The 11,158-nt window shown below is 38.1% G+C and overlaps 1 protein-coding gene across 1 annotated transcript; it reads left to right on the top strand.

Annotated features, from left to right (window-relative positions):
* The first annotated feature begins 3,402 nt into the window (after positions 1-3,402).
* LOC148952782 (uncharacterized) lies at positions 3,403-3,708 on the top strand. Its single transcript, XM_089087780.1, has one exon. The coding sequence runs from the start codon at positions 3,403-3,405 to the stop codon at positions 3,706-3,708; it is 306 nt and encodes a 101-aa protein (XP_088943906.1).
* The last annotated feature ends 7,450 nt before the right edge of the window (positions 3,709-11,158 follow it).

Raw genomic sequence — 11,158 nt, 5'->3', positions numbered from 1 at the left:
GCACGATGGAAAGAATGAGGAGAAAAGAAGCTCAAAGCAATAAACAGCAACACGACTTATACAGTTCTGTACAGCGGAAAAGCGAAAAGCCATGCAGCTGGAGTCGCAGCTATATTGAACCAGAATGCAGCAAAATCTCTCTGTTCGTGGAAGCCGAACAACAAGAGAGTCCTGTATACACGATTTGCATATAAACATACAAAGCTGTCACTAGTCATCTGCCATAAACCAACAAATAATGCCGATGAAATCTCAAAAGACGATTTTTATGAAACCTTCCAGTCCGTCCTAGACTCCATCCCTCTCCATAACTTCATTTGCCTGGGAGGTGACCTAAATGCGAATGTCGGTCACGACAGATCTTATTTCCCCAAGGTGCTGGGACATCACGGGCTTGAAACTATGAACGAAAATGATGAAAGGCTAGTCAGCTTGGCCATGTTGAACGACCTGTTGATAGGAGGTACATTATTCGAGCACAAGGATATCCATAGGTATACATGGACATCCCCTGAAAAAAACTATCAGAAATCAGATTGACCACTTTCTGATCCAACGACGGTGGAGAACTAGTCAGAAAGACGTGAAGAGTTACAAAAGTGCAGACTTGGGGTAGGATCATGAACTTCTTGTAGCAACACTCAAGTTGAAACTCCGCTCCAACAGATCTCGACAAACAACAAAATTACCAAGATATTTCAACGTGGAGAATTATAGAGACAAGGATGTTAGGAGACAATTCAGCATTAAACTTTCGAAAAGATTCAAGACACTTAATGATATACCACAAGACGTGGAAAAAGCTTGGACGACTATACAAAAGAACTACTTAGAAACTACTGAAGAAGTTTTTGGCTTTAAAAAGTCAATAAAGAAACAGTGGATATCCCAGAAGACATGGGACTTGATCGAAGACCGCAAGAAAATAAAACAGAGCACGCTCAATAATATTCCTTCTGCTGATGTCAAGAAAGACATAGCGCATAAAGAAGTGAACAGAGAAGTGAAGAAAAGCGCTAGATCAGACAGGCAACAGCACCTCAATGAGAAAGCAAGAATGGCAGAAGAAGCAGCCGGACGTGGTGACACGATAGCTGTGGCTATCTAAAAATTTTCTTTGGATGTGTTTGGAGAAAAGGTGGGCGAGAGAGGGGGGCTAGTTTCCCTCAAATCACTTTCTACTATTAAAAGGGCACTAGAACTTTGAATTTCCAATCGAACGATCTTTTTTCAATTTTCTACGACGAATATTTCAATAAAAACTTATATGCCCCCAGGGCATAACTTTTATCCCTTGATCTGAAGACTATGGGGAAATGTCCTGCTCAAAGGTATAATTTCCTGAACTTTAACTGCGTGGAACAAAATGGCTATCTCAAAATTTTGACTGGATGCGTTTGGGGAAATGGTGGGCGTGGAAGGGGTGTTAGTTGCCTTACAATAACTTTCGACTATTAAAAAGGGCAAAAGCCATTTCCATTTCCAATCAAATGAGCCGTTTTTGAAGTTTCTACGACAACGCTTTCTATAAAAATTCTATATGCCCCCAGGGCATAACTTACAACCCTTGTCCTGAGGGCTGTGAGAAGGATGTCATCCTCAAAGACCTAATTTCCAGAACTTAAAACTACGTTGAACAAAATGGCTATCTCAAAAATTTTTTTGGATGTGTTCGGGGGAATGACGGGCGTGGGGGGGCTAGTTGCCCTCCAATTACTTTCGACTGAGGGCTGTGAGGAGGATGTCATCCTCAAAGACCTAATTTCCAGAACTTAAAACTACGTTGAACAAAATGGCTATCTCAAAATTTTTTTTGGATGTGTTTGGGGGAATGACGGGGTTGGGGGGGGGGGCTAGTTGCCCTCCAATCACTTTCGACTATTAAAAATGGTACTAGCCCTTTGAATTTCTAATCGAATGAGCCTGTTTTGAAGCTTCTACGACAACACCTTCTATAAAAACCTTAAATGGCCCCAGGGCATAACTTAAAACCCTTGCCCTGAGGGTTGTGAGTGAGTGTACTCCTCAAAAATATATTTTCTAACTGGAAATCAACTACTCTGAGCAAAATAGCTATCTTAAAATTTTGATTGGATGTATTTAAGGGAATGATGGGCGTGGGGGGGGTCTAGTTGCCCTCCAATCACTTTCGACTATTAAAAAGGGTACTAGTCCTTTGAATTTCCAATCGAATGAGCTTGTTTTGAAGTTTCTACGACAACGCCTTCTATAAAAACCTTATATGCCCCCAGGGTATAAATTAAAACCCTTGCCCTAAGGGCTGTGGAGGAGAGTCCTCCTCAAAAATATATTCTCTATCTGGAAATCAACTACGCTGAACAAAATGGCTAGTTCAAAATTTTGATTGGATGTGTTTGGGGGAATGATGGGCGTGGGGGTTGAGAAGGCTTTAAAAGTAATCCGCCCATCTATTTTGCTGGTCACCTGGATCGGTAAGCAGTCTTCCGTTTTCCTCTTTTACTGGTCCATCATGTACGTTGGTCTTCTCAACAGTTTATTTAGTTAGGCAGAACATAGAACATAAGTGCACTTTACTGAAAAAAATACAAATGAATGTGCATTGTCAGTTTAATATACATTTACTGATATTTAGCAATCAAATTCTTAATATTATCTGATTTATTAAAATTATAAAAGTAAACACTTTTATATTTTTTTCAGTAAAGTGCAAATGATGTTCTGACCTTGGGAAGGCATAGGGGTTTTGAAACCAACTTATGTTAATTTCTGCTCGTTTTGAGTTTGACTCGGTTACTTATTGTAATTTCTACTCGTTTTGGGTTTCATATATTTATCGATGCTGATTTGTGTTAGTTTCATGCTTGGTAGATTATTTGGTTTTATTTTTGCTCATTTTTGTTTAATAAAGTTCTTTACTTTTCTTTGAAAAACTTATTTTGTGGAAAATTTTTTTTTAATTAATCTGGAGAAATGACAAGTCATTGATCCGTAGATCCCTTTCGGTTTGGCTAGGCTTCTTTTCCCTCCTCTGGTAAAAAGAAAAAGTCCCAAAAGACTGGAGAGCAGGAACCGTTATTAAATTGTTTAAAAAAGGAGACGCAACAGCATGTGGCAATTACAGAGGCATCAACTTCCTCCCGATACCCGGAAAACTTTTTTGTATAATCATCCTGACAAGAATTCAAGCTGGCTTAGAACTGCATTTACGCGAGGGGCAGCATGGTTTCCGACCAAAAAATCTTGCGCCGATCTGATATTCACACTGTGCACCATGCTTGAAGTATCAAACGAGTGGAGACAAGTCTATATCTATGGTTCGTTGACTTTGAAAAAGGGTTTGATTCAATAGACCGCCCAATACTATGGAGGATCCTAATCTTCTACGGTATTCCTGAAAAGCTGGTTCGCCTTATCATAGCAATGTACGAAGACACGGAATGCTGCTTGAGAACCTCCGAAGAAAATCGAAGATATTTCAAAGTGGTGACAGGTGTCAAACAAGGATATGTATTGTCTCCATTCCTCTTTATTTTCATAGTGGAATATATATTCAGACAAATTGATGGATACGGGATCAAAACTGCAGGAAGACTAATCAAAGATCTCGACTTTGCAGACGATGCTGGATTGACGGAGAAAGACAAAAGCAAACTTCAAGACTTTTTATGCAAGTTAGCCGAAAGAGCCGAGCAGTTTATGTTACATATTAACGCCCCAAAAACCTAAGCGATGTCAGACACTAACTCACCGATGAATATCAAGTTGGGGACTGAAAGCATAGAGCAAGTCACCGACTTCCGATATCTTGGTAGCACCGTCTCGTTTAGTGGTGATTCCGAAAAAGAGCTGAGAACACGAATAGCCCTTGCAAGCTCGTTATTTGACAAGCTCGTAGTAGGTCATCGCGTAGGTCAAGCTCGACTTTGACCAGTCTGGATATCAGCAAAGTACTCCTTTCGATCTTGACGTACGCTTTGGAATATTTAAATCTCACAGCTGAGAAGGAAAAACGACTCACTGCATATGAAAACAACTGTCTTCGACGTATCCTGAATATTAACTGGAAGGATAGGATAACGAATATATATTTATATATATATATTATAAATATATATATATATATATATATATATATATATATATATATATATATATATATATATATATATATATATATATATATATATATATATATATATATATATATATATATATATATATATATATATATAAAAAATATAATATATATATATATATATATATATATATATATATATATATATATATATATATATATATATATATATATATATATATATATATATATATATATATATATATATATATATATATATATATATATATATATATATATATATATATATATATATATATATATATATATATATATATATATATATATATATATATATATATATATATATATATTTTTTATGATAGCAAAATTATTCTTCTGGTCCCTTGGCACTTCACTTTCTACGTCATTGGTCAAAACTCCACCAAATTCTATTTTTTGAGTCATTTGACTTTATTCTAAACAAAGTCCGCATGCCATATAACATAGGCTAGTTGATAAATCACTCCATTGGTCTAGAAATGAGATTATTTATCCTTATTTTTTTACATGTTTTTTGGAACGAGATTAACCAAACTCTACGTTTGAAACCAAACTCTATGAAGAAACCGGTTGGGCAGTGGCCTAGAAAGTCGTTCTCGTAGAAAAAGAATATGCTAAAGAAACGTCAGTGAAAAGCCTCGGATCAAATCCCAATATGATGACGACCCATGCATGCCCCTCGACCAGATTTATGAACGCGAATAAACAGGTACGAATCGGATTTTGGAACGTAAGGACAATGTCTTTTCTTGCAAAAACTGAAGTTCTACACGAGTGCGAAAACTTTCGGCTTGACATCCTCGCAGTGACCGAAGCACGATGGAAAGGCTGGGGAGAAAAGAAGCTCAAAGCCGTAAACAGCAACACGGCTTGTAAAGTTCTATACAGCGGAAAAGTGGAAAGACGTGCAGCTGGAGTCGCAGCTATATTGAACCCAAATGCAGCGAAATCTCTCTGTTTGTGGAGGCCGATCAACGAGAGAATCCTGTATAGACGATTTGCTTCTAAACATGCAAAAATGTGACTAGTTATCTTCTATGCACCAACAAATAATGCCGATGAAGCCTCTAAAGACGATTTTTATGAAAACCTCCAGTCTGTCCTAGACTCCATCCCTCTCCATAACGTCGCTTGCCTGGAAGGTGACCTTAATGCGAAAGTCGGTCAGGACTGATCTTATTGCCCCGAGATGGTGAGACATCACGGGCTTGGAACTATCAATGAAAATGATGCAAGGCTAGTCATTTTTGCCATGTCGAACAACCTATTGATAATAGGTACATTATTCGAGCAGAAAGATATCCTTAAGTATACATGGACATACCCAGACAAAACTATCAAAAATCAGATTGTCCACTTTCTGATCTGACGACGGTGGAAAACTTGTCTGAAAGACCTGAAGAGTTACAGAAGTGCGGACGTCGGGTCGGACCATGAACTTCTTGTAACAACACTCAAGTTGAAACTCCGCTGCAACAGATCTCAACAACCAGCAAAATTACCAAGAAATTTCGACGTAGAGAAGCTCAAAGACAAGGATGTTAGGAGACAATTTAGCATTAAACTCTCGAACAGATTCGAGACACTTGCTGATATACCACTAAACGTGGAAAAAGCTTGAACGACTATACAACAGAACTACATAGATACTGCTGAAGAATTTCTTGTATTTAAAAAGTAAATAAAGAAACAGTGGATATCCAAGAAGATATGGGACTTGATCGAAGATCGCAAGAAACTAAAACAAAGCGCGCTCAGTAATAATCCCTCTGCTGATGTCACGAAAGACAAAGCGTATAAAGAAGTGGACAAAGAAGTGAAAAAAACTGCTAGATAAGACAGGCAACAGAATCTTAATGAGAAATCAAGAATGGCAGAAGAAGCAGCCCGACGTGGTGAAATGAGAGCTGTGTACCGCCTAACTAAAGGAATTGTTGAGAAGACCAACGTACAAGATGGACCAGTAAAAGAAGAAAACGGAAGACTGCTTACCGATCCAGATGACCAGAAAAATAGATGGGCGGATCACTTCGAAAGCCCTCTCAACCACCCGTCCCATTCTGTTCCACCTGATAATCGGGACAGCCGATTTTTAGATCTCCTCATGAATGAAGACGAACCAACGGCGGATGAGATCCTTTCATCCTGAAATAAGCTGAAAAATGGAAAATCTCCGGGTAGTGACCGTATATCTGGAGAAATGGTCAAGTCATCGATCCGCAGGTCCCTTTCGGTGTGGCTAGGCTTCTTTTCCCTCGTCTGGCAAAAAGAAAAAGTCCCCAAAGACTGGAAAGCAGGAACCATTATTAAATTGTTCAAAAAAGGAGACGCGACAATCTGTGGCAATTACAGAGGCATCAACTTCCTCTTGATACCCGGAAAACTCTTGTGTATAATCATCCTGACAAGACTTCAAGCTGCCTTAGAACTGCATTTACGCCAGGAGCAGCATGGTTTCCGACCCAAAAGATCTTGCTCTGATCTGATATTCACACTGCGAACCATGCTTGAAGAATCAAAAGAGTGGAGACAACGTATATATCTATGGTTCGTCGACTTTGAAAAAGGGTTCGATTCAATAGACTGCCCAATACTATGGAGATCCTGATCTTCTACGGTATTCCTGAAAAGCTGGTTCGCCTTATGATAGCAATGTACGAAGACACGGAATGCTGCGTGAGAACCTCCGAAGGAAATCCAAGATATTCCAAAGTGATGACAGGTGTCAAACAAGGATGTGTATTGTCTCCATTTCTCTATATTCTCATAGTGGAGTACATATTCAGACAAAGTGATGGATAAGGGCTCAAAATTGCAGGAAGACTAATCCAAGATCTCGACTTTGCAGACGATGTTAGATTGATGGAGAAAGACAAAAGCAAACTAAAAGACTTTTTATGCAAGTTAGCCGAAAGAGCCGAGCAGTTTGGGTTACATATTAACGCCCCCAAAACCAAAGCGATGTCAACCACTAACTAACCGATGAATATCCAGTTGTGGACTGAAAGCGTAGAGCAAGTCTTCGACTTCTGATATCTTGGTAGCACCGTCTCTTTTAGTGGGGATTTTGAAAAAGAGTTGAGAAATCGAATAGTCCTGCCAAGCTCGGCATTTGAACGACTTCGGCCAGTCTAGAGATCAGCGAAGTGCTCACTCCAGCTAAAACTTCGTTTTTTCAGAAGCAACGTCCTTTCGATCTCGACGTGCGCGATGGAATGTTTAAAACTCACAGCTGGGCAGGAAAAACGACTTACCGCATATGAAAACAACTGTCTTTGACGTATCCTGAATATAAACTGGAAGGATAGGATAACGAACTTGGAAATTCACCACTACACAAACCAGCCTGATGTCACTGATGTAGTCAGGCGACGAAGATGACACTATCTTGGACATGTTATCCGTTCGCCACGCTGAACAAAATGGCTATCTCAAAATTTTGATTGGACGTGTTTGGGGGAATGATGGGCGTGGTGGGAGGACTAGTTGCCCTCCAATCACTTCTAACTATTAAAAAGGGCACTAGCCCTTTGAATTTTCAATCGAATGAGCCTTTTTTGAAGTTTCTATGACAACGCCTTCTATAAAAACCTGATAAATCCCCAGGCCATAACTTAAAACCCTTGCCTCGAGGGTTGTGGGGGAGTGTCCTCCTCAAAAAAATATTTTTTATCTGGAAATCAACTACGCTGAACAAAATGGCTATCTCAAAATTTTGATTGGACGTGTTTTGGGGAATGATGGGCACGGGGGAGGGGGCTTGTTGCCCTCCAATCACTGTCGACTATTAAAACGGGCACTAACCCTTTGAATTTCCAATCGAATGAGCCTTTTTTGAAGTTTCTACGACAACGCCTTCTATAAAAACCCTATATGCCTCCCGGGCATAACTTAAAACCCTGGTCCTGAGGGTTGTGGGGGAGTGTTCTCCTCAAAAAGATATTTTCTATCTGGAAATCAACTACACTGAACAAACTAGTTATCTCAAAATTTTGATTGGATGTGTTTGAGGGAATGATGGGCGTGGGGGGCTAGTTACCCCCAATAACTTTCGACTATTAAAAAGGGTACTAGACCTTTGAATTTCCAATCAAATGAGCCTTTTTTGAAGTTTCTACGACAACGCCTTCTATAAAAACCTTATATGAACCCAGGGCATAACTTAAAGCCCTTGCACTGAGGGTTGTGGGGGAGTGTCCTCCTCAGAAAGATATTTTATATCTGGAAATCAACTACGCTGAACAAAATGGCTATCTCAAAATTTTGATTGGATGTATTTGGGGGAATGATGGGGTTGGGGGGGGGGGCTAGTTGCCCTCCAATCCCTTTCGACTATTAAAAAGTGCACTATCCAATCCAATTTCCAATTGAAAGAGCCCTTTTCGAATTTCCTACGACAACTCCTTCGATACGAAGTGCCCAGGTATGGAGAAAAAAAAACATATTGTGCCCACATCGTTCTTTACTTAGGCAGCGCTAGCGCGCTGCCTATGAAAGGCTTAACTAGAGTTTTGCTAAAATCCCTAAGTACTTCGCCTTTTTTATAAAAATGATCCAGTAATCTTCCGTGTGTGAGTAAAAAAAGAACTAATAAAATACTAATGTATAAATTGAATATCTTCAGGGATACACCAATCACTTTTACTACTAAATGTTTTGTACCAAAGATATATCCACAGTTAAAGCCACTTTCTTTTCTAAAATGTTTAAAAAAAAAGTACGTAAGAGAACACTATTTCTAAATATTTTATATCATAAAGGTGACTTTCCTGCCGTCGACCCTTTCAAAAACGGATTTTGCCCCATATCACTCCTCTATACCAAATTCTAGGTTTACCCCTAGCTTAAATAAATGAACAAATTTTTGACTGAATGTCTAACATTAATTTATCAGCCTATCATTAAAATGTTACCGTGCCTATGTTTTCCTTTTACTCTACTTTATAACTTTAATTTAGGCCACTCATGCTTTGAGTTATTGCCTATTCTACAGCAAAAGGATTTTACGCGCTTTCACATGCCTAGAGACCGAATTTCTATCAAGAGACATTAACTTGAATAGGGAGGAAATTTCTGTTATGCTGAAGTTACTAATGTTATGGAAACTTCAAGGAGGAAATTGGACAATTCCTTAAAAAAAAAAATAATAAAAAACGGAAAAGAAACTGATATCCAAAATTATATAGTGAGCTATGAATTATATAATAAGTTCTACGTTACATTTCGAATTATATAATATTATTTTCATGCAGAATGACATAAGCATTAATTGAATTTTTCTTGTATTTTTTTTTTCTTTTGCTCTTAGCTTATGATGGCTAACTTCAAATGTAGCCTAATGAAATTTACACATTAAAATCACTATAAAATCCGAATATTTTGGTAAATTTATAGTTAATAAACATTCGGGGACTACCTGCTTTTCGTTTGGCCCTAATAGGATGGTTGAGGAGAAACTATTTTTAGTAGAAAATATATTTTGATATTGGGTGGTCAGTTTTCTATTTTCGATATGTTCTATTTTTGATCCCTATATTTCTATGATTTTTTTTTATTTATATTCTGCTTGCTCCAATGAAGGGAAACTGTGAAGGGAGGTAGAAATTTCTGCAGGGTAAAGGAATTTTTCCAGGGAGAATACTCCGCAGAGGGGATTGTTTGGGGGAGAGCTGACCATAGGGGGAAATTTTAAATACTTATAAATTTAAAAAAATTATTATCTGTTGGGGCTAGGGGGGGATTCTCCATTTTGAGCAATGGTGGGGGATTTCTTAAATAGAATGCAACAACTTTTTTTCAAATGAAAGTGAAGAGTCATATTGAACTTAAAATGAACATTCTGTTTTTGAAGGAAGTCACTCCCCTCAACTATGGTCTGTAAGAAAAAGTTTTACTAGCAATTGAGTGAAAGTGTTTTGTACAATGAACATAGTCAGATCACAGTTACAAGTTTTTTTTACCTATTGATAACCTTTCAAAATATTTGAACTAGAAGTTTTATTGTTTAAAGCAATTGTGCTTTAAAAAGCCATTGCTTTCTTAAGATATTCTAAAAAACTAATTTTTATCACAATTCCCATTGCCCTTGTGTTCAGTCATTTGTTTTTGAGGTATTGGTATAATAAGTCAAACTTTAGCATAAACATCTAGGGGTTAATAGGAATGTGATATTACCCCCCTCGTATAAAGGGAATTATTTGTGTGTTTCAAGTTTCAATGTCGCTGTTTACATTCACTTAAGCTTCTTATGAAGTTTAACAATGTGGACTTTGAATGGCTTCTTGATACCTTAGTTACGTCTCTTCTGTACAAACTAATCCATTAGCCTTCATCCTAATACCTGATGTGCTACTATATAATGATTTTTAACCATTATTTGTCATGGATAAACATCCTCTAAATGCGGTATATTTTTTATGGCCTGCAGATATTTTAAGGTATGAGTGATATACCATGTAATGGCACGGCCTCTGAGACTGAGAGGCATAAATAACACTCCAAAATTTCTTATATTAGTTGCTCGGTAGCATTTTGAAAATATCTTTTTGAGGAGGAAACTCCCCCACAACCCTCGGGGCAAGGGTTTTAAGTTATGCCCTGGGGGCATATAAGGTTTTTATAGAAGGCGTTGTCGTAGAAACTTCGAAAAAGGCTCATTCGATTAGAAAATCAAAGGGCTAGTGCCCGTTTTAATAGTCGAAAGTGATTGGAGGGCAACTAGCCCCCTCTCCCCGCGCCCATCATTCCCCAAAACACATCCAATCAAAATTTTGAGATAGCCATTTTGTTCAGCGTAGTTGATTTTCAGATAGAAAATATGTTTTTGAGGAGGACATACCCCTACAACCCTCGGGGCAAGGGTTCCAAGTTATGCCCTGGGGGTTTATAAGATTTTTATAGAAGGTGTTGTCGTAGAAACTTCAAAAAAGGCTCATTCGATTAGAAAATCAAAGGACTAGTGCCCGTTTTAATAGTTAAAAGTAATTGGATGGTAACTAACCCCCCTCTCACGCCCACCTTTTCCCCAAACACATCCAA

Source organism: Artemia sp. Qi Xiang Cuo, chromosome 4, assembly GCF_049724085.1.
Source record: "Artemia sp. Qi Xiang Cuo chromosome 4, ASM4972408v1, whole genome shotgun sequence".
In the NCBI taxonomy this organism is placed as follows: Eukaryota; Metazoa; Arthropoda; class Branchiopoda; order Anostraca; family Artemiidae; genus Artemia; species Artemia sp. Qi Xiang Cuo.
Note: the sequence above shows the minus strand (reverse complement) of the source record. Positions and strands in the feature narration are given on the sequence as shown.

Coding starts and splice junctions, on each gene's coding strand:
- LOC148952782 (XM_089087780.1), top strand. CDS start 3,403: ATGTACGAAGACACGGAATGCTGCTTGAGAACCTCCGAAGAAAATCGA.